Source organism: Melozone crissalis, unplaced genomic scaffold (genome assembly GCF_028551555.1).
Source record: "Melozone crissalis strain CALT ecotype California unplaced genomic scaffold, PUWL_Pcris_2 ptg000013l_1, whole genome shotgun sequence".
Taxonomy (NCBI): Eukaryota; Metazoa; Chordata; class Aves; order Passeriformes; family Passerellidae; genus Melozone; species Melozone crissalis.
Window position 1 is genome coordinate 35,950,369 of NW_026535791.1, and position 23,940 is coordinate 35,974,308.

At 41.6% G+C, this 23,940-nt stretch overlaps 1 protein-coding gene across 1 annotated transcript; it reads right to left on the minus strand.

Annotated features, from left to right (window-relative positions):
- Window positions 1–331: 331 nt before the first annotated feature.
- Window positions 332–23,197, minus strand: LOC128934593 (solute carrier family 15 member 1-like). Its single transcript, XM_054272315.1, has 23 exons — window positions 23,074–23,197; window positions 22,459–22,481; window positions 19,984–20,068; window positions 19,759–19,900; window positions 17,157–17,276; window positions 16,895–16,994; window positions 16,569–16,659; window positions 14,656–14,739; window positions 13,504–13,586; window positions 10,906–10,992; window positions 9,479–9,568; window positions 8,454–8,498; window positions 8,323–8,352; window positions 8,113–8,201; window positions 6,853–6,934; window positions 5,970–6,095; window positions 4,540–4,689; window positions 4,088–4,131; window positions 3,324–3,434; window positions 3,083–3,179; window positions 2,494–2,640; window positions 1,551–1,658; window positions 332–584 (listed from the first exon to the last, which is right to left on the minus strand). The coding sequence occupies exons 1-23, from the start codon at window positions 23,195–23,197 to the stop codon at window positions 396–398; spliced, it is 2,247 nt and encodes a 748-aa protein (XP_054128290.1). The 3' UTR covers window positions 332–395.
- Window positions 23,198–23,940: the final 743 nt, after the last annotated feature.

Consider the following 23,940-nt stretch of genomic DNA (forward strand, 5'->3'; position numbering starts at 1 on the left):
AGCTTGGTTTCAATTGCTGTTCCTTGACAAGTCTTCTTTCCTTCACGATATAAAATTGAAATACAGTATAAAAATACATCTTTTCAAAGGGTCCAATAGTTCCAAGTCAAATTTATATATTATAAGGCTATAATAATTAAGATTGAGGTACATTAAGAGTGCAACTTCTGCTGGAGTTTCTTCAGGATACCACATTCAGTACAAGAGAGAGACTAATATTTTCCTGTTGCTTCCCTAGAGAGGCTGCACTTTAGGTTAGAACAATTTTGCTTTATGTCTCCCATTGTACATGTAATCCAGAGTGTTATTACTGATACCCTGATTCCTTTGACTGCAGGAGAGTGAGTGGGATTTCCATGATTCCATGATTTACAGACAGTCCTTGAATACAGCTTTTACAGTTGAGAATGAGCTTCAGCTTCCTTTTCATTGCCGTCTTGATCCTTCTTGTCTTCTTCCTTTTCTTCTTTGCTGAACTGGGCTTCAATCTCATTTGGATCAATATAGGTATAAAAAGAAGCCATGATAGCAAAAATGATGCAAACTACCAACAGCAGGGCAGCAAACAGCACATACTCTGCCCACTGCAAAGAAAAAAAAATAATGCAGAATTTATCCACCAATATTCATTTGTCAAGAGTATTACACCCTTTTAGTATTTTCAGGAAGGAAACTCAGAATGTGAAACTGAGCACACATAACAAGTATCATATGGCTTACAGGACTAAGTATGAATTAAACATATAATGCATATTAAAGCAACTCAGAATTGAGGCTCTTTCAGCATTTCTATCTTTACTGAAAAAAACAAAAATTCTGTAAATGCTGAAAAACTCTGCAACATCCTTTTCCTGGAGGAACTGGGAATTGAGTGAAAGACTGAGAAGGAAACTCAGCTCCTTCCTTTTGGTCAGATTTCTAAACCAGGCTGGCAATGCTTCTGCTTACAGCTGATCTAGTAACACACATGTGGGCAGAGATCAGAAAAGCCACTATCTGAAAAGCCTCAATGTCTCTGTTTCATGCTCTTTCTGATTTAATTTATCTTAAACTGGGAATTGCCAGAGCTGTTTCAGAGACAAGCTTTTCCCTCTCTCAGATAGCCATTTGAATTCATTACAGAGCACCACAAATAAATAGAAAATCTTGTACAACTGCTCTTCACCAGGACAGACATGGTTTTTATGCCCCAAATAACGAGATTTTAAACCAATGAAGCCAGAAGAAGGGATGTGGCAAGGCTCTGGTATGCAGGTGAAGGCACATTAGCAATTAACAGAACTTTGGTAGGTTTTTTTCCATTCATGCAAAACTTCAGCTCAAAAGTTCACAGACTTTCTATACCATGAGAAAAAATTTACTGCAGAGATGTTAGAAACTGCTCCTTGTAAGCAAAGGGGCCTGGCAACAAGAATTAAGGATGGCAAGTAATAGGCAAGTAGAAACCTTTGCAGAAAAACAATTTGTTTTATCTGCCATAATTTCCCACTGGATTAGAACTGCTTTTACCCAGTGCAATATCACAGCACACCTACTGCTTGCATGCTTACCTGCTGTTTGATTGCAGATACCCCAGCCACAATAAGGACAATTATGTTACCAACAGCCACAGTCAGCAGCCATCCAGCCTGCAGCACTGACTTCATGTTAGATGGGGCCTGTAGGGACAGACATTTCAGTTTTGGTGGTATCATTTATTTTCTGATGCATTTATTGCAGCCTTGACCTTACAAAAAACACTGTTTCTCTGTGGGGAAGAGGATTTCATGGTTTGCTAGGTTTTGGTGGTGGTTGGGGCTTTCTTTAAATTTAGATTTTGAGCTAAACAGGTGCAGAGAAGGCTTTGAGGAGCAAGAGACCACTAGCACACTAACTGTAACACCTTTTACTTACACACACCAAGTAACTAACAGGTGCACAGGGGTAATTTTACATCTCAGGAACACGTGGCACACATGACATGAAGAAATTGAGTGCATCACCTAGCAAATCACACCTTACAACATGTCCATCACTGCAGTTTCTAGATTCAGAATGAAGGGAAGAAATACACACAGCTACTAAAGTGGACTCAAGAGACAAAGGAATTCAAAGTGTTTAATTATAACACTTATAAAAGTTAACAAAAAGGCTTTATGGAGTAAACTGGTGGGGAGATGAAGTTCCACTACTTCCTCATTTTATTTTTGAGAGCTCTCCAGTTTGGTTTTATTGCAGCAGTACAGTTGCACTTAGTTTCAATAGAAATTTACATGGGAGGAGGCAATTTGAGTACTGTCAAGTCTTCAAATGATATAACTCAGCATAGGTTCATGGAAAACACCAAATCCTTGGCTAAACAGGGCCAACTTGCATCAGTCTACACAGTCCTTCTAGGAGCTGTGAGGGACATAGGGGTCAAAGCAGCAGCACAGAGCCACCACTTAAAAACAATACAATGTGGAAGATCTTAACTTGCACCAAGATTCTTACCTCAGGAAGAGGAATACCTACCTGTGAGTATGAAAACTCCAGCCCAGTGACAGAGAAGAGAACTTCTGCACATGTAAGAAGAAAATACTGAGGGATCTGCCAAGCCATATGGACTGCATTTGGTGCAATATCTTCAAAGTGTGTAATGAAAAGGTTTTTTTCAACACACTAAAATTAAAAATAGCATGTTAGGAACAGTAATAATGAGTGTGCACAGTTAAGGCATTCTAAGCCATTCTATAATCATATAGAAAGTTCAGAGTAAATAACAAATATTGCACATGAAGCACTGCATACCTAGTTATAAAAAATAGCTTTTTTACAGCAGACTCCATGCAAATCTGTAGTGTCTAACAGGGCTAAAGGTTTAAGGCCATTAGTGGTGATCATGAATTCTTGCATTATGTTATTATTGTAACCATCATTATTTTCATAGTTAACAATGGCTTTGTGTCCTGTTTAGGATACCAGAATTCTATCATCTATACTTAAAAACAAGAGGAAATTAAAGGATTAAAGACAAGAGGAATAATTCTACAAGTGTTTTTTTAATTAAAGTATCAACATGGAAAGGAATTCTATATTGTCCATGCAACAAGTGGTAACTCACATCATCAAGTGAAATGGTATAGGCAGCACCATATCCAAATTGCTTTGAATCAACTGTGCAAGTGTCCTGAGGCATTGTAGCCTTAATGGTATATGACCTGAAAAAGAAAAAACCCAAACCCCACAGTTCAGACTATAAGTGCTGTCAATTGTGTGCAGCACATAATTTAAAAAAGCTCTTTGCCCTTTTCCCAAGGAAAAGTATGTGTAGGAGATTAAATTAGGATAAAGAAAATGCTTACCAGCCTGCATGTGGAATGACGCTGTAATTACTGACAGAAAAAGGTTCCAGTACGCCAAAATTCATGTCACCCATAGTAACATTGACAGGAAAACTGAAATTGTTTATGAACCTTTAAAATGGAAGAGTGATCAAAAGTGTGATTAAATACTACACAAAACATACAGAAGTCAAAGAATACAGGTTTTACTTTCAATTATATATTGGCAGCACAACAAGTATCGAGTCTTCCCATTGAAAGCCTTTTTTTTTAAAAATCAATTAACATTTTGGAAAAAACTCTAATCTCCTAGACATGTAGCTAATGCAAAAAGCCAGTTAGATCCCCATCAGCCCACTGCCTCAGGAGAACATCAAAAGTGAGTCACTACTACAACCAGTAGGAAATGCATCTGCAAGTGGGAGATGCAGAAGAAAAGCAGAGAGGGGAGAGGTGATCTTGGATACCTCTTATGCAGGATTAAAAATGTGGTATAGATATGTAATCCATGCCATTTGTTCAATAAAAAAAAAAAATCTAGGCAATGGAATGAAGCATACACTTCCAATTTTAGCTAAACTATACCCAAGCAGGTGTGCAAAATAACTTAAGTGAATCATGACTCAGACATTATCCCATCCCCTAAAACGTCAAGGGAAGTGTCCAGCAAGATGTGAGTTCCTGAAGTATAGAAAACTTTATTTCAACAAGAAAAGGCTCCCCAAAGACAGATTGAAGAGAGAGTCACACTACTGTCAAAATTTAGACAACAAAAAAAGCTGTACCTGACAAGGCTTTTTCCATCTTCTGGTTTTGATGTGACATTGTCCTCTACCTAGTGGAAGAGACCATTATCAAAATATGTTCCTGGCATCAGAGAACAGCTTAAACATGCACTATTACACAGCAGGGGACTTAACAGAGGCTTCAGAGCAAGACTCCAGACCTTCCTCTTCAGGTTCCTACTAGAACACACATCTACTAGCAAACACTGTATGACCACACACCTAAGTCTTGGTGAAAGTGTAGTTGTCAAGGTACATAAGAAATTGGTAATTCTTTTTCTAAAGGACATCCTGGTGTACTCTCTGCAGCTTACCACTCTTACTGGTCCAGTAGAGACAGAAAACAAGACAGTGGAAAAAATTTATCCAGAGCTTGTCCTCTGAGCCTCACACACTCCACATAGATCGTTGTCAGAACATTGATTCATATCTTAAGAAACAAGCAGACTTACCCAAGTAAAATTGATGCCCGTTGGAACCCATTTAAATGCCAAAGTGTAGCGTTGTTCCTCTTGCAGCTCCAAGTGCTCAGTTTTACTTTCATTTGCAGATGTTACGTTTAGTGATAGCAGTTTAGAAGTCTCAAATGTCATGTAGCCAGTCTACAAAGACAAATTGCAATGGATTTCTGTGCATCTGCATATTTGTCTATTGAGGGAATGTTATGGACTCTGGGAGGGTCAGAAGTTTACACATGTTACTTCTGAAGTGCCAGAGATCATGAACATCCCCTCATTTTCATTTTTGATTTGTTTTCTACATCAAGCATTAATTCCATTTGATCATGATTTTTTATTAGTTTAATTTGTTACACAAGCTTCACAGTTACATAAGCTTCCCACAAGCATTATGGAATAGCTGCTCTATTTTCCTATTTCTTGCTCCAGATAAATCAGGCTTACCATAACCACTGAGTAAAATTTTATTCAGCCACAGAGGTAGGACTAGCATAAGATGTGATGCAGTATTTTCCAAAAAAAGCAGTAATGCCACGTTTTAAATATTCAAAACACATTTATTCAACATAAAATACTTAAACCATTAATAAACATGTTAGTGCTACACTAAAATAGGCTCTTTGTTTTATGGGATTATCAAAAGCACTTTATAATCCACATCTGGATGATAAAGTGTCTGTAATAGGAAATAGAGCACTCTATACCTTTAGTTTTCATGTGTGTACCGTGGTACATCAATTCCCTGTCTGTATATAGTGTGGGTGCCCTTATCCTCTCCTCACAACTCTGCTCCTGTGTGAGGCAAATTTGGAGGAGGTTGGACTAAGATCTCTCCTCTTCGAGAGAAACAGAGCTGCAGGCTATCAGAGAACACACTTTCTAAGTTTCATTATCCAAAACATCCATCAGAGCCACCACATTTTGCTGTCAATAGAACTACCAATGCTGTGCTGTATTAGAACCTGAATAGTTCTTTGGCAGCAAAACAGGAAGCCTAATTTGTGATGTGGCCACAGAAGAAGATCCCTGTTCAGGTAAGTCATTCCTCACAGTGATAGCAGCAATGCACTAGAGCTGAATGGACATTTACTGCAGGAAGGGGCTACTTTTAGGAAATGGAGCCTTTTTAACAAGAGTGAAATTCTCATCTAGTTCCAAGTTACTTGAGTTTATTGTCAGAACTAAGTAGTAATACTTCAAATATTAACATAGTTACTATTTGTTCAATCGCTGTGTTTTCTTTAACAGTTCATTCCACGATAAAAAAAAAAAAAAAGAAAACATTAAAATTTTTAGAGTAAACATGTCCTAGAAAATAATCAATTTTGAACCATCCATTAGAAATTACTCTTACTCCATTCATTTTTTTTTTAGCCTAATTAATTTTAATTATTTTTTAATATTCCACACCTGCCCTTACTTACTTCCTTATTAGGTTCTACCTCCACACTCTGAAGTTGAGGCTGGAACTGAACTGTTGCAGGAACAGCACCCAGATTTATTAATTTAATTTGAGTTTGCCCAGCTGCAGGGAAAACTGGATTGTGGTTCTATAGGACAGAAAAAAGAGTAAAATCAGTGCTCAAGGTCACTTGGAAAAATTACTATAAATACTGTAATCTTTATTATTTCATGTTGAAGATGAGCATTTGCCTATTGCTCTGTGACTGTCTGACAGAGGAGACTGGAATCAGGTTTTGTTACTAGTCTCATAAATTGCCTAAGGAAAGAATTCCCTCATCCTCAACAGACGCCTCTAGACGGCTGCTCAGATCTTGGGATGCAGTGGATCACCATCCAGAGGTGTTGCCAACATCCCAGTTACAGGGGAAAATTCATTGGGCTCAGGCATGGCAGCTCCCTTTGGGGCAAGGAAGCTTAGGGGAGACAAATCCTTCCTTCCACAAGTGTCATCTTTGCACCTGCTGTGATGATGCTTCCCAGACTGTCACACTTCACCTCCAGTCTAAATCTCAGAAGAGGTCAAACATGAAAAGCTGCCCTCTGGTGGGCCAACCAAGTGTCTGGTTTCCAGCTTTTAGTCTCAGTTTAAAGAGTGAGGTTGCCTTTAATGCATGATTTGTACTAACTGCAATGTAGTGTTTTGCAGAATGGTGTTTGTTGCTTGTTAATTTTACTATGCTAACAACAGTATTGCAATCTATTTCCCCTCCCTCTACTCCTATGCTTATATGATTGGCTCCAAATTTAGGAGTCTTGGTACATTTTCCCCTTAAACACACCTTTGTTTCCCCTGAATTAACAGCTAAATATTAATAGTAAATACTTGCATGTGGCTGAACTTACATCTATTTGCACTTGCACGAGGGCAGCAGCAACAAAAGCCATGGAGCCGAGGAACATCCCCACAGTCATCTTCTTCAGGGGCCTGGCACAACAAAAGACACAAGAGATTCAAGACAAGTGACAATTCAAAGCTTCAGCTGCTTGTTTTTTTCTTTCCACTCTGGGAAACTCAAATGGCCACAACTAGCACATTATCACATTTTGGAGGGCTGATGTTATTACAGAAAGTGTTCTGCTAAGCTGGGAACCTCTCAATTCATAGTCTCACTGTCAGGAAATACATCTTTCCTGCAGCAACCTAACAACCTGTTACTCTGCATCTGCTGGGCTCAAACATTGACTGACCATGATTTTTAGGTTCCTGAAAAAAATCTGGTTTTGCAGGAAGAAAAAACCCCAATCCAAAACCCCAAGAGGCAAGAAGATATGCCTTTAAAAACAGAGTAACAGCTTGTCTCCATATTGCTATGTTTAAATAAGATTGAACAAAAATGGTCAGGGAAATTTGTCGAATTAGGAGACCTCTGCTGACATGCAGTTAAGCTGTAAGGATAGATTTAGAGTATATGTGTCATTTGTGGCACCATTTATCCAGTTCAGAATAGGCACAAATGAATGACAGTGTTCCCAGCATAGCACACACCCTAGATTTTTAACAGATATATGGAAATACAGCAGAGCACTTTGGCTATTTGAAAATTATCTGAAGAACTGTATTCTCTTCTGCCTCTCCAAGCATTCTTGCAACTGCCAGACACTTCATTAACAACATTGAAAAATAAAGTGGAATACCCCCAAAGCTTCACCTAGAAGGATTCAGTAAGTCAGACTTCCCAGCTGAGACTGAAGAGGAAATATTTTGTGTCTCAGTTGCTTTTTAGCCAAAAGCATGGCAAATGCCAAGGATGTATGTTGTACTTCTACCACCTCTGTTCTTCAGGAGGGAGAAGGGGTAGATATAAAGGATATGGAAAGCAATCAAGATCATCTCTCCTGCAATCAAAAGATTTTTGTCCTCAACTGAAAAACATTGTCACTCTTCTCTTAGATTCTCCTCTTATAATCTGTGATGCCTCTACATACCACTTGCAGTATTCTGGTTTGTTTTATGTTTTGTTGAAATATGAAGCCATTTTAAATACACTTCTCTTTCATCCTTAGCTGAATGCTTGCTCTTTTCTTACATTAAGGCTGGAAGAGCCAGTTACAGAAACCAATAACATGAGCCTCTGTTGAAATCAGGTAATAACATCAACTTACGTAAAATTCAGCTTGCATTTCTTGATCAAAGGATAAATCAACGAATCTGTAACTGGGACCATTATAACAATCAGGATTGGATTCACAATCTGGGGAAGATGAACATCAGAAAAAAATTAAGTATTTTTCAAAGTGCATCTTGTAAGTAAGGGCAATATGTATACAATCTTTCAGAAGTACATGAAATTCGTAGATAGAAAATTAACATACCTGCATTTGGTCTGGTTGAATTTTAAAACCCTGGTGAAGAAAAAAGAAATAACTTTTAATATTGTGACAACGAATAAAACGGGTCTGAAAAGTGGTAATTAAAGAAAAAAAATGAATAAAAAGTAACCTACAAAATCCCCATCCATTGTTTCGGCTTGCAGTGTCCATCTTGACCCCTTAATAAGAGAAGAAAAAATTAGATGTCACAGTAAATCAATGTTCTCAAGTTCCTTTTGAATTGTTTTCATAAGTGAAGTGTTGGAAAAGACATGCAATACAAGAAAAAGTAAAGTTAGCTTGCTATGGGAGTATTCTTAGTATTCTTAGTTTCTGGCCCCCTGCCCCAGAAACTGCCTGTGGCTGGGACAGGCAGGGCAGACTTCAGGCCTGAGCCCAGGATGGGACAAGAACGCTACTGCTGCATCTGTGACAAGATCCTTCAGCCAGCCACAACACAGCACTGCCCGAGATATTACCCTGGGAATGAGGACTGAGCTCTGAGTTTCATAGCAGGAATTCAGAGCTCCAATTGCAACAGGTCACGCTGGCAGCTACAGCTCACAGGCACTGCACTGGAGCAGTAGGACATGGGGAGTGTGGAGCAAGCTTCCTCCCATCTGCCTTTGAGAAGGCTTTTAACCCCTGGTTCTCTCTCAAGCATCTTCCTAAATTCCTACTTCAGTGCTTCACTATAACTGATGCTTTTGTGGGTCTTGAGCACCCAGTTCACCAAGTGAATGGGACTTACAGGATCACACTTCCGCTTGAAGGTGTAAGGCATTTATAACAAGGTGTGAGTGGTTAAGCATCCCAATCATTTAAACCCTGGTTCTCCAGCTCATTTACACAAGGACCCTAAATTTCATCTGACAACTGACAATTGAAGAAACATTAGTGCTAAGAGAGCCTTAAAATACTGTTCCATCCCCTGAGTCCCAGGCTGATACAAGATTTGGAGAGGTCTCAGTCAATCTGAATCTGTCCTGGGTGTACTCAGATAAACCAAGATTGCCCCTGGCTGCAGATCATCCTGTACTGACATGACTCAGTGACTACCCTTTGCAATGAAACCAGGATAAAGAATTTGTTTTTCCATGCTCCCATAGAGACTGACATGGCACAGCTCTAGTTACCAAGCCAAACCATTTCTACTTACCTGTTGGTCAAAAACTGCCCAGAACATTGGGAGAGGGATGTAAAGGAAAAGCACCCTCAACACCATCTTTATCTGAGCAATCAGTTGTTTCTGCAGAAAATAAAAATCACACAAGTGGAATTGGTTCAAAAAGAAAGGGGATAAAAAAACGAGACAGTTTCAGACTGCTACTGACATGACAGCAACAGGTAAAGACCCATCATGTAATGTTTACCCACACATTCAACTTTGCATGTTGTGGCTACATCTGATGACTTCTGTTAAAACAGTACAAAGTCTGCTTGTGTGTGTGGGAAGGGCTGCTGGTTAAAGGTGACTGATATCAGAAAGACTTGGGCCTCTTTGCATGTACACTGATGGCAGCATGAGATTCAGCACTTAGTGAAGTGGGCATTTGAGCAATAGGCAACTGAGGAATTTCACATAAGAACAAAACATACAGGCAAAAGGAAAATAAAGGTGACAGGCTAAGGTTTGTGCTGCCATTGGCAACAGGACAGAGAGGATAGTAGGCAAGGGACAAGTTGGGAACTATGGCATACAAGGCTTTGAGAGTCATGATAAGAAATTGTAATGAGCGCAGAGGGAATGCAGTGTTTACCCACTTAAACCGAAATCACAAAGCATAATTCTCATGTTTGGTGGCAGCAGCTTTCTGGCCACAGAGAGCAACAGACGACTTTCCCAGGCATTTTCCTGGGGAAGGCTGTGAGAAGATCAGAGAAAGGATGAGAAACAATTCTCATCTCCACTTGCTGCATCTGTTGGTGTGCACGTGTGGAATGTGTTACAGAGATTTGTTTACCCAAGGGTGATTTCTTAATTGGACATTGGATGATGTTTGGATTGATTGACTAATTATGTCAAAGCTGTATTGGACTGTCTGTAAGGGGATGTGGATAGGATAGGAATAGGATAGGATAATAAAGCGATTGATCAGCCTTCTGCAATCATGGAGTCAATGCTAATTATTACCCAGCTGGGGGCCTGTGGCTGCCAGGAAAAGTATTATGGCCCTAACCTGTACATTAAAAATGACAGGTAGCATCACTTCCCTCTTCCTTTTCTGCAGCCATGAGATATGGGAAATAGAGCAAGAAAGATAATGCTCGCTATTTCCCTAACAAAAAAACTTAAATGTTTTTATTTGTTTGGCAAGGGAAAGAACTTTTTTTGTCTCCCTTGAATTTCCCTGGACAGCCTATGATTACACAGAGCATTGAGTCGCACAGCTCTACTTTCTCCCACAGAAGCTGAGGAGATAACCTGCAGTGACAGGAGAGCACTGAGGTTTGGCCAGGTCAGCTACTGAATGATGGAGAGGCCCAAAACTATTTGCCCAGTGCATGAGGCAATGGATCAGAGCAGAGAGAGAGAAGCTGAGGGTCAGCAGATGTCACAGCACAGGAGGCTCCCCCAGTACTTACATCATACTTGTCACTTGCCCAGTCCAGCCAGTGCTCTCTCTTGGGGAACTCCTTGCTGCGATGACGAAACCTGTTTTTGATGGCAAACTGAGGAGAGACAGAATTATGTTTAATGGCACTACAAATACTTAAAACTGCAAACTGGTTTGTCATTAGAGATGATGCTCTTGGCTTCTTGTGTTTAGAGGGTGCTAAAGGTGACTCAACTTTTGTTACCCGCTCCAGTCATCTAGGGGAATGTTGTTTTTAAGGCCTCACACTGCATAACCAGCAGAGCGTGCACTTGGGGTCAGGTGAACCAAACAGCTCAGAGCTTGAGATTCTCTGAGGACTCAGAGCAGTCCCTCTCCATGTGGGTTGCTGTGAGGAGCTGGAAGATCTGCCTTCCTCAGACTTACTTATGTACAGCAGTAAAAAGAGTAGTGTCATATGCACAGGTTTTCAAGGCTGAATGGCTGTAGGAGAGAAGCTCCTATGACAAGCTCCATCTTGTAGGTATGTCTCACATCTTGACATGGAATATACATAAATACGGTCCCAAGGAACTCCTAAGATTTTCTGCATGGAATAACATTTACAGCCAAGCTGGGCCTTAGGAGCAGCACTCTAAGTAATGGCCAAAGTCACCTACAGAGACTTGGTTTTGACAGTGCTTACAAGATAGGCAATAGGCTGAGCTGTATAAAGATAACAGATCTATAGGCATGTATTGATTTGGCACAGCCTGACTTTTAGTAGTGGGGGCATGCCATAGCTTCCACCATGCCTGACAGAGCCAATCTGTGATGGCTCTGAAGATAGACACGCTGCTGGCCCAATTTGAGAGGTTGGTAATGTCTCTGTGATGACATATTTAAGAAGAAAGAACAGGTCACATGCAGTTTTTTCCCCACAAGTGGGGAAGCACCATGTTGGCACTGCCCACAGCAATGCAGCAGCTCGGTGTGGACCCTGCCTAACCACTCCTAACTAACTGCACTGCCAGCGGAAAAGGCATGAGTGGTGAAGCAGCTTTACCTTCCCAGCACCCCACATGAAGAGAGACATTAAATTGCCCCAGTGCTGCCATGGCTGCCAGTACACATCCAACAGTAGTGGGACCATACGGCAGATGGTCCCACAAGCAATTCCCCGAAGTGGAACCTAGATAAGATCAACTTCTCTGTGCTTCAGGATCCTGCAACAATCCTTGAATCACTGCAACTTGTTGACAATGGTACCTACAAGCAACAGTTTTTCTTCTAGTCAGAAAAGAGAAGGCAGTGAGGACATGAGGCAAAACAACATGGCAGCACCAGGGTCAGTGGAGAAGAAAGATGGGGAGGAAGTGCTTCAAGCATCAGAGCTGAGGTTCCTCTGCAAGCTGTGGTGAGGAGTACGGTAAAACAAATTGTCCTCTTGTAATGCATAAAGTCCACAATGGATGCAGAGATCCACTCGCAGCCCATGGGTAAAGTGCTTACACGGGAGCAGGTGAATGTTAGAGAAAGCTGTGGTTGAGTGGGAGATCTGAAAAGAGAGAGAGGGCCCCTGCTCCCAGAGATAAAAAGAGCCCTTGCTTCCAAACTAGAGCAGCCTATCCTTAAAAGACTGCACCCTGTGGATGAGTGACCCATGCCACAACCAATTTGGGATGACTGTTTGCCTGTGGGAGGGACCCCATGACAAAACAGAAAAGAGATTCCTCTCTCTGAGCAAACAGAAAAAGATCTCAAATAATAAAGTGACCAAGACTCCCACACTCTGTCTAACTGTGCTGTCAGTGAAAAGGAGGGAGGGGCTGGGGGGAAAAGAGGTGTTTTAAAAGCTTATTTTTGCTTCTTATTGTCCTCTTCTGACTCTGTTGATAGTAAATATATTTTACACCTTTAGATTTGAACTTGTTTTGCCCCTGGAGTGGTTTTTTTCCCCCCAGTCCTTGTCTCAACTCAAGAGCCCTTCTTTGATCTTTTTCCCTCTCCTTTGCCCAACTGTAGCAAAAAAAGCTAAGCAAACTACTGTTATGGGTGCCTGGCATTTGGCCAATGTCAAATCACAAAAATGGAAAACGAAGAAACTCTTACATGAATAAATTTAATCTCAAAGTTGAGGCTCTGCAAAGTTGGGATATGAGGTGCTATTCATGTAGATTCCACTCCTTTCCTTGAAGGATCACAATGATGTGCAACCCCCAGAACTTCCTTAATGCAGTGGGGATCAATAAACCTCTGGATTGTAAATAATACTCTTTTAATAAGTAATAAGTTTTTGCTGATAAGATGCACTAGTAGCTCTGCTCTTGACTCAGCTCAAGGCATGTTTGTCTCTTTCTGCATAAAGGGGCACAAATGTGGAAGGAATGATTCCCACAAGTTGGGATAAGATTTTACATAACAATGACACCTGATTTTGTTTCCTATGTGTATAAATCCGCATATAAATCAAGATTTGCATAAAAAGACACCCTAAATGTGGAGGTATCCGTATGAAGCTTTCTGTAATAAAGCAAAAACCTTCAGAAACTTTCCTCATATTAAGACAGACTTCTCATTTAGGCACATTTACAGAACAGCTTTAGGAATGGCTGCCAGGGGTTTGGGGAATGTAAGCAGTACTTACTCCAACACATTTGGAAACTTCAAGCATTACATTTCCTTGTGGTTTAACTTTCTTGTACATTCTGCTTCCAATTACAAACACAACTACAATATGCAAACAGAAAAGCAACTCAGGATTAAATTAAAATAATGGGGAGTAATTAGGTATGGAAACTGCAAGTCAAAGAGGTAATCAGGGTGGGAATAAGCCTCCCAAGAAGCAATGCAATTGCCTATTCACATGCTATCATACAGTAAGACCAATCAAATTAATAGCAGGAGATTGCTTCTATTCAGGACAAAAACCTAAATCTGGAAACTCCCACAGTAAGTGCTCAGTGGGAGGTTTGCTCTACTGAGGGAAGGTCCAAACGAGGGCATTTAGGACCTTGACTCTGGCCTTGCTGTAGGGGCTCCTTTTCAGGAGCTCACATCATGCAGGGACACACAAGGCTCTGCCTGAATGCAGGACTGGCCAAGGTGTCCTCTGCTCCCAGGCACGTTGCTCAGCCTCACCATCCCACACACAGGGCAGGCACAGGCAGAGCCCCACAGCCACCATCCAGCCTGGGCTGGGCTCACGGGCAAGGCGAGGGCACTGGCAGCCAGGTGGGCTCCCAGTCAGGACCATGAAGGACAAGGACCATCAGGGATACTGAAGCACCTAATGGCACCCCCAGTTTCTTGGGCAGCAGTAAGGCTTGGGGAGTGACCTGTGGCACAGCTGGTAAAAAGGCAGGTGTTTGAGAAGTACTGACATATCAAATACGGGATTTCTCCAGCTCAGGGACAATCACCTTACACAGATCATAATCCTGGACTAGAGACAATATCCAAAACACACATTTTCTGAGAGTTCTCACCCTGCATTCAAAAGATCGATTTGTACACACCAGTAATCCAAGAAACATAGCCAGTAGTTTACATGATGTACAGAATTCAAGCATATATTCATGCCTCAGCCCAGCCCCATCCAACTCTCCTGGTAAATCAGACTCTTCAGTAAAAGTGAGTACATCAGATTAATCCCACCCAGGAAAAAATTTAAGTCAAAAATCACAGAAATTCTCAGGTACTGGGAGAGGTCAATACCTGGGAATTTCTATCACACTGTCATTATTCTGAGATTATCATCTAATTACCAAGGCAACAGGATAGCAAGAGATTCACCTACCCAAGGCAACAGCCATGAGGATAGCAGGAACTCCAAAAGCGAGTGGGTAACATTCCTGTTTGGTATGAATGCCACACTCTGAAGCTGAAGTAAAAATAACATCAAATAAAAGTCCCAGTCAGCACTGCTGATGTTTTCCAAATGGTTTCTGGTCTTTGCATTCACTGAAAACTCTTGGGGGAACAACAAATCAGTCTACCAACACCCTCAGAGTGGAGGATCAGTATCCAACTTATCTCTCAATATTGGAAAGGGGATTTATGTATCACAGAACAGTTCAAGTGGCAAGGGACCTCAGGGCATCATCCAGGCCAAGTGCCCTGCTCAGCTAGGGCTACCTGGAAGCAATTGTCTAGGAATGTGTCCAGATGGCTTTTGAGTATTTCCACAGATGGAGACTCCACAACCTCTCTGGGCAGCTTGTGCCAATTGCTGATCACCCTGAGAGTGAAAAAGCGTTTCCTGATGTTCAGAGGGAACCTCCTCTATTTCAGCTTGTGCCCATTGCCTCTTGATCTGACAGTGGGTACCACTGAGGAAAGCCTGGCTCTGTCCTCTTCATTCCCCATCAGGGATTTTTATACTTGGTTAAAATGCCCCCTTTGCCTTCTCTTCTCCAGGCCCAACAGCCTAATGCCTCTCAGGATCTCCTCACAGGAAATTTACACCTAGTTTTACACTGAGACATGAAGAATTACACTAGAAGGGTCAAAAGCATGTCCTTAGTGAGAAAGGAACTAGATTACAAAAGTTTTGGGCCAAGTTCATAAGCAAAGATTTTAGTGATGTAAGTGTAGCTTGTTGAAACAAAATCACAATCACCAGCCCCCTCCCCTCCTTGGCATTAGTCACAGATTTGACTCTCACTGACTTCAGCAGTATAAAATAAAAGAAAAATCATTACATTCTTCACCATACTTCTTCTAAGAGGAGATTTAGATAATATGGTTGGGGAAAAAAATAGTAGCTTTCAGATAATTCATGTCTTGATTTAGTTGTATAAGTCTTCTGGTTAAACCTTTCCAGGCTGAAGCAGGTTATCACTTCCCTCAGCTCAATTTGTCATTTTTTTCCCAAGGAATTTTTCACCCTGTATCAGCAAGGAAGTAAACTACATGCTGTGCCATTTGCATCTCTATTTCCTTTTTTGGGAAAGGATAGAATTTGCATTAAGCAAACATCTAAAACTCTTCTACAGAGTCTTTTCCAGTCAAGAAATCCAAAGGCCAGAAGTTCAGCCCGGTGCTTTTGGGTTATTCCAGAATTCACATGCTGCTTCCTTGCTTTTAGGAAAAGCAGCCTTGTGAAACTGCTGGCAAGGGCATCCATACAGCACCATCTGTGCAAGCTTGCCACAGAAATCCATATGCACCTAGGTTAGCAAATTGCTGGGGTTTGTTTAAGATCATTCTATTCTTCACAAGCAAAAGAGAACATAACTTTCTTATTTAAAAAGATGAAAAATTATTTACTTTGTCACATGGATTAATATATTCCTACATGCAGAGATGCTTATGTACTTAGCATGGGCACATTTCCAGAGGAGAAGGCTCTCTCCCCCCTTCCTTTCCCAGGAAGCAATACAATTCTATCAAGTGTGATACTCCACAGGTATTGGAAGCTGTGACACATTTGTACCTTAGTGGAATTACAACGTGCAGTAGGCATACAAGCTGCTAGCTCCAGCATGTCTCTTCAGATCTAGCACTTCTGGCCCTAAAGGCAATGAAGGTTTTCAACTGGCTTGTTTTTGAGAGTATCTCATCTCTGAGAAGCTGGATGACACACTGAAGACTATTTGCTAGATAAGTCCAGTGTGTCAGAGAACAGAACCTGAACTTTAACTGGACTGGGCTGCAATCCAACACACCTTTTCTGGTGTTTAACAATCGTCAACAAACATGTGACCTTACCTCTGATAATTGGAGTGATTAAAGTAGATAAAAGACTTCCAGCATTAATGGACAAATAAAAGAGAGAGAAGAAGGTACTTCTTTGCCTTTCCTACAGTAAAAACAGGAAGATGTTTAGAAAGGCTTAGCCACAACCACATTGATATGCCTAGATCAAAAAATCAGTGCCATTCAAGACAATTCAAGACAAATAATTTACAAGCTCCTTCCTCAGCTCCTCAGGAAAACCCATGCATCTATTCAAACACGTATAATATGAGAGTACTATAATAGTCAAACATTAGTTAGAGAATCTCTATAACTGAAAATCTGTAAGACATTGTTACCTGATCATCTTCAAACTGATCTCCACCAAATGCTGACACACACGGTTTGATCCCACCAGTACCGAAGGCAATAAGGATCAAGCCAACCATGGACAGAGCACTGGAACAAAGGAGAAAAGGAAAAAATCCCCATCATTTTGCGTTAGTTCTTACAGCATACATAATAGACTGGTTGAACGACAGTTGAAATTCAAGTAACATAAACTTAAGTTGTCAAATCATTCACTTGCCTGGGACAAAAAATATGTACAAGGCAACTCACATGTTCACTGCGATAGCATCGGGAGAGCCATCCTGGTTGTGATCTGTCAGGTCATTTATGGAGCCCACGGACAGCACTGTCTGCCCAATGGCATAGACAATGGACAGGTAGAGAATGGTCCTGTTGTCAAGACAGGAGATAGATTTTCTTAGATGTGTTAACACACGAACACAAAGATAATTCCACAGCTAGTGCAGACTTTTTGCTTACTTTAAAGATTCCTGGTAATGAAAAAAACTAACAGATACAATGAGTTACGGACTGAACTTGTCAGAAGCCACTATAAAAATCAGGTCACATGCCACAGCCATGGTATTTCTATTCTTTTTATTATTATTATTCTATGTAGCCTTTATTTAATAAGGTAGCCTTTAATTATAAAGGCATGATAAAAAATGGATTCTATAGGTATCACTAGGTCACAGTATCTTAAGCGGTTGCCTTTTTAATGACCAACTCAAGAATGCTATTTTCATATTTTTATATGCTGAAGTTCAAATAGACTACTCTGCAAAACTAAAATCTGCAATTTACACTGATTTAAGGAGCATTAAGCATTCCCTATGTTATTTTAGATTTTAGTTGCAGGACTACAAAAAAAAAAAAAAAAATCTGCTTCAAACATGGCAATACCCGTGAACAACTCTAACACCACCTTCTTTGCTGTAAGTGTACCAACATTTTTACACTCAGATCTGAGTAAGAGCTGCACTCAAGAGTGCAGGCTGCAGGCTTTCAGCCTGACTACCTTGGCCAGGAGGAGCCTAGGGCAATAGTACTGCATAATTACCAAGTCTCCCACCCTGCCTTTTCTGTAAGTAAAAGCACTTTCCATTTTCACTTTGTTGGACCCTAAGTACACAGCTGAAGTTTAATCCATGTTCGCTTGTGTCCTTGGGTGGGCCTCCGTTCAATAGGCACAGACACAGGTCTCCAGGTTGGAGGAAAAGCAGGAGAAACACAATGCAATGATGTGAAATTATTGAAACCCCAGCATTCAGGAGTGGTCCCAAATCAAGTGCAAGGTAGGAGAATGAAGGACAATGCTCAAAGACCTAGAACAACTATTTGACATAGGCAAGAGATCCTCACAGCAAGCTTGGAGCAGCGCCCTGACACAAGAGGGAAATTGAGCAAGTTCCTCTCACTTTAAACAAGGTTTCTCTGACTTAAAATTGACCTCACCTGTAGTGTAGTAAAAACAAAATCTATAAAGTGGGGCAACATGGAGTCTGCTCTTTAGTGGTATTTAACAGACACAGTTTAATGGGGTGCGCTTTTTTATAGCGCTGCCACAGAGTTACTTTATTTACCTAGCAACCTGGGGAAAAGTCTCCAATTAAAGTTGAAACTGAGCTAATCAGAAGTGAAACTTCCGGGTTTTATTTGTGAGGTTTATAAACCCACTGCAAAGACTTACATAATTGACACTGCATTGATGGCACACAATTAAAAAAATAACTGTGGTTTCTGTACTATTTTCCCCGAGAAATTCACATCCAATGATCTGTGAGCTGTCCCGTCACACTTCTTGACAGGCATTGCACCAAGTACACAGAATATGGAAGATTGGAGCCTCTCCTTTAAGGGTCCTTAACAGTGCCTAGGTTATCTCCTCTTCCACTTGACATCATAGATATTTTTAAAATTCTTGTTTAAGCTTTCCTCATGACACCTTGCTGCATTTTTGGGTGTTAATACCTAATGGCATATCCTAAAGCATGTTTTCTCTTGTTTAAGCCATCCTAGCAAGCTCCTGTTAAAGGCCTGGGCCTTTCAGTTGCAGCACGGGCATATCCAAGTACTAAAGGAGAAGAGAAATGAGCTCTGGAAAGCAGCATCTTGATAAAACATGCAAAAGCCAAAATAAATTTAAAAAATAAACCATAGCATGTAGACAGGCAAGTGCACAATATATTTAGGCTGCAATCTGTAAGACATCCAGCTAGTTGCAGTGAGCTTGCACTGCTCAGAGCAGCTGCACAGAGCTCACAGGGCTGTGGTTGCAGCCCTGGGCTCCCAGGGGCTGTCCCTACAGCGGAAGAAGACAGTGCAGCTGACTGCACAGCACATCTCTAATCTCTGGGAGACCTTTGGCAAGGTCTTACACTCATGGCTCATAACCCTCCATAAAATCTTTACTGTGCTTTTTCTCAGGCAAAGTAAACACTTTTAGAATCAAAACATCAGGAAAGGAGAGAGAGATAAAGCTCTTGGAAATAAACTGGTCACATTACTAAGCACTGCAGTGGTACTATCCTGACCAGTATCTATTTTCACAGCTTGGTGAATACTCTCCTTAGTTTTGCTTACTTTTTGCCCAGGTGAGAGAAAAAACATGCAGCATGCTCAGAAAGGAAAATGTTACCACCCTTAACCAACTTGCGGATCTGGAACATTTGTTAACTCACAGTGCAGTTTCAAGTCTGAGCTGAATCAGTGAAAACCTCAAGCTTTGGTGAAATAAAACAAACTATCCTGGAGCAGGCAACACCAGCTCTGAAGCTGATGTTCACAGCTGCAGGTTTAGGTGATGATTTAAGTAATACCAGTTTCAGGTGAGCTTTCAAGATCTTTGGCTGCTTTCTGAGGAAGCACTCACTTAAACTTTCCCAGCCAAGAGTCTGCAATGATGGCTCCAAGGATCGGCGTCAAATAACACAGAGCAACAAATGTGTGGTAGATGGCAGTGGCAAAGTTTTCATCCCAGTGTAGGAAACGTGTGAAATACAAAGTAAGCACAGCTGTAGGAAGAACAACAAAACAACAGGTTACAAACCCAAGTCAGGCCTGGGCAACACTCAGCACAAGGAGACGATGGACATACCTTTCATGCCATAGTAGGAGAACCGTTCGCAGAACTCATTGATGACAATGAAGAAAATGCTCAAAGGGAAGCCAAAGCAGAGCACCTGGAGGCAAGAGAGAATGTGAACTCAGAGCTGTGCAACCCAGACTAACACTCATCACTGCAACCCACAGCTCAAGCAAGCTCAACATGGACTCAGTGGGAGTGGGAAGGAACTCAGGGTCTGTACACTGCACAGGCTTCTGTGGGATGACAGGAGTTTACCTGAACCAAGAGTCAGTTGTCACTTTCCTCTCTTGGTCCCCAGAGGTCTACACACCTCTCATTTTGCAAGAGACCTTCAGCAATGCTAGAAATGACCTACAAGTGTTGTACTATGCACATTTGAGGTCTCCAGCACCTAACCCTTACAGCAATCTTGACTGGTATCTAAAAATACACAAAACCCCAAAATGTTTCTGGAAAAACAAAAAATTAAAACCCAAGGCCAATCAAAAATGCACCAAGCCCCTGCAGTACACCTGTTAGAAGCTCAGGGCTATTTTTAAGCACCTGTAATTAAAACAAATACACATTTAAACTTTTCATTCAGACAAATCCCTGAGGAAAACTACTTATCCTTAAAAACTTTGCAGATCAAAAGGAAAAAACATACACAGAAATCATGCCTGACACAAGTAAATTGCAAGCCACTGTCTCCAGCAAAGTCTCAACAAACAACGCAACACTTGGAGACCTGGGTGCGACAACAGGCTTTTTTTGGGAATCCTACAAAAGAAATGAAAATAAGAGAGTGGCAGGGGCATTGTTGACTGAACTCAGTTGTGAGGATGCCTGAGCAGTGCTGACGTTTGTTGTTTGCAGAACCAAGTACATACTGCATATCCTACCCATGGTTTGATAAGCAGGCTTCACAGCAAGAACTCCATCTCAGCTGAAGCCAGTGCCAGGTGGGACTCCTCTAGCTTCAGAGAACAAAAATTTTGAGCCCTAAATAGAAACTTGTGACTCTTGATTTATCACATCCTCCATGGACTGAAAGAGATGTCTCCAAAGGAAGACTATTCACACGTATCCCAAAATTAGGTAAAATTCATTTGAGCTTGCCCATTTCCTTCAGCTGAAGGCAGCAGGAGGTTTGGACAACTACTCCCAGCTTGGATACAAGTGCTGGAGGGCTGGAGCTCACCCAGAAGAATGCCTTGTGCCCCATCCACACAGCATTCCCCTAAGCCATGCAAATGGTCACAGGGTGGAGAGTCACACACTGAAGCTTTGGTTCAGCACAGGTTAAGTTGGTTACTGAAACCCAGGCTGTGTGACTTGTAATTGGGAATAGCCCAGGTGGAGAGGAGGCAATGTCTGTTCCTGAAGCAGAACAAAGACCTCCCCATGTCTTTTCTTGCTTACAGAGGGAAAGACAAGCAGTCCTGGCCCAGGAACTGGTGGGATCCATGTCCATCTGAATTTCACAACACCTCACTAAAATCTTTTGACCACTTGGGGTTCTCACAAACCTCTCCAGTGTTTTGCCATCACCCTACACAAGGCCTTATTCTTTAGGATGGTGTTACATGCTGGTCTGGGGAGGTCACAATGCAGCAAGGCTAGGTTTTTGTTCCAAGCCACCACTGCTTCTGTGCCTGGTGCACTCCCATGCTGGCACAGCAGCCAGTGGTTGGTTTTAGTGGCTGCCCCCAAACTCGAGGGGGTCTGCATGTCACAGCTGGAGCTGAGCATTGACAGGGCCATGCAAGAGAAAGCTTCTGGGTCGTTCCCAGGTGACAGGCCTTCTGTTTTTCCAAGTTGCTACAGACAAGAGACAATACAATTAATCCTTGCTAATATATAATGCGTGCTTGTCCTTGTTTTGCACCGTACTGTCCTCTGTTACAATATTCATGTGCCCACACACACATCTACCAAAACCTTTTCTGTTGTTACCCTCATTGGTCAGGAAGCACCAGATCCACCACCAAAAGGTAACCTGAAGGTTTTATATGTTTTATAATGCCCTCTGTAACCTCACCCTGCCCTGGGGATGCCACCACCCCGCGGCAGAGCTCTGACTTTGTCTGCTGAGGGAAAGTCTGTGGAGTAAAACCTTGCAAGATAAGAAATACAAAGGCAGAGTCAGGGTTCCTGAGACACATGTGCTTAACAGTTCAAAGATTCAAGAGCAGCTGCAGTTCAAAGATTCAACTCAGCTGCAAGCAGGATGGGCTCCAGGGACCGATCTCCACCTTACCAACATCCGCTCAGTCAGCAATGGCTCCACAAACATTTTATCAGGGTGGTGAGCAAATTAATGCTTAGCTAGAATTTAATAAGTTACTAGGCTGCTTTTGCACATTTGCCAGTAAGTCTTTATTGTATACATTTAATGTATGTTTATAGGCTTATTTTTATTTTGGGCACTGCGAACATTACCAAAACAATGTAACCCAAAGAGAATCAGTAGAGCAACTTTTTATGTGGGAAAATAATACTTACCGACTTGCCGGTAGTTTTCCCACCTGTGGAAGGAAAAAACCAAAATACAAGTCAATTGCAACTAATAATTAATACCGCCTTGAAACCAATAGAAGATTCAAAAAAGGTTCAATTCTAAATAAAGAATGAAATGTAAACACAGTACTGGTTAGGGTGAGTAAATTTTCAGTTTATTAAAGGGAGACTTCTCAGTTATTAGGCAAAACTTCACTCAACAACCTTTGGTTCTTCAGAGTGTGCATAAACTCCCACACTGCCAGGAGAGCCTCAAAAGGACTGAGGAGGCAAAGCATCCCATGGCTGCTCATCACACATCATTCAAGGGGGTGGTGAACCAGCCACCCACAGATGATGAGTCCTGTAACAACTCACACTTGGGGGTGTTACCTTCAAGGCAAGTCAAGATTAAAGAATAGGCTCAAGATGCCCTGCCAGGGATGGAGGTCAAATCCTGAAAAGGGACTTACAGAGGACTGAATATAAAGCCCCAAGTGAGTGATCCCCTTTAGCAGGCACTCCCATAACCTGAACCCTTAACCTGGGAAGACCGGAAAGAGCAGAGGGGTCCCACTGAGGGCAGCAAGAGCACACAGCAGCTTGCAGCCCTGAAGTCACTTCCAGCTGCTCTTGGCAGGCCTCCTACCCCTGGCAGCACTCCAAGCAGAGTCCTGCAGGGCTTCCCCAGCTCAGGAGACAGGCTTGAAGGCTGAGCTTTCACTGTGTCAGATAAAGGCCCCATGCCCACATAGTGGATGCTAACATTTTATATAAAACCACATGAGCAAGCTCATTATCGTTAAGATAAGACCAAGTACAAGATGTGAACTTTGAAATCCTTGCTTGTTAAACAAGTAAGGTCATAATACATCTATAAGGCCATAATACATCTTATAATGCCTAAGAAAAGTATGTCTGTGAAAATCATTATTTAGTCCATAGTCCACAACACATGAAAACAGCTGACAGCAACACTGTAGGTTTCGACACAACATTAAATCAAGTAAATCTTCAGAAATCACTGAAAGAGATTATTCCAATTCTTTCCTACACTGCTGTAGATAAGTACCTTCACAACAGAGACAATTGTACTATGCAGGTGATTCAAGAATATATTTTCTTAGGGAGCAAGCAACATTCTGAAAGTGCTAACAGACCTAGTTCAGAGCACATGTGGCTACATGAGTTATTGAAGTTATTGGCAATGTCCCTTCCACAACCCACCAGACAAGATACACTGTAGATACCAAGGTGTCGGCAATAGCCCATCTTCATAGCAGCTCCTTGGTTATTTCCACTTGTTGGCCTTTCCAGCACATGTGCATCCCACTGCCAGTTTTTCATAACATGCACAGAGAAAAACAGTTTGGGCAGCTCCCTTCTGTCTTTTAGCCAAGCCTTGGGAAAAAATATTTAGGATCTGGTTGTTGCTTTGGTTTGGGGTTTCTTCTGCCTTCCTAATAGCAAAAGTATCACCTCTGCAAG

Bases quoted from the DNA above. Each gene is read 5' to 3' on its own strand.
- LOC128934593 (XM_054272315.1), bottom strand. From the start codon at position 23,197: ATGGGGCCTTTATCTGACACAGTGAAAGCTCAGCCTTCAAGCCTGTCT. The intron at 8,353-8,453 runs GTAGGTTACTTT...TTTCTTCACCAG, and splicing joins AAACAATGGATGGGGATTTT to GGTTTTAAAATTCAACCAGA. The intron at 8,202-8,322 runs GTATGTTAATTT...CATCTTCCCCAG, and splicing joins TTCAACCAGACCAAATGCAG to ATTGTGAATCCAATCCTGAT.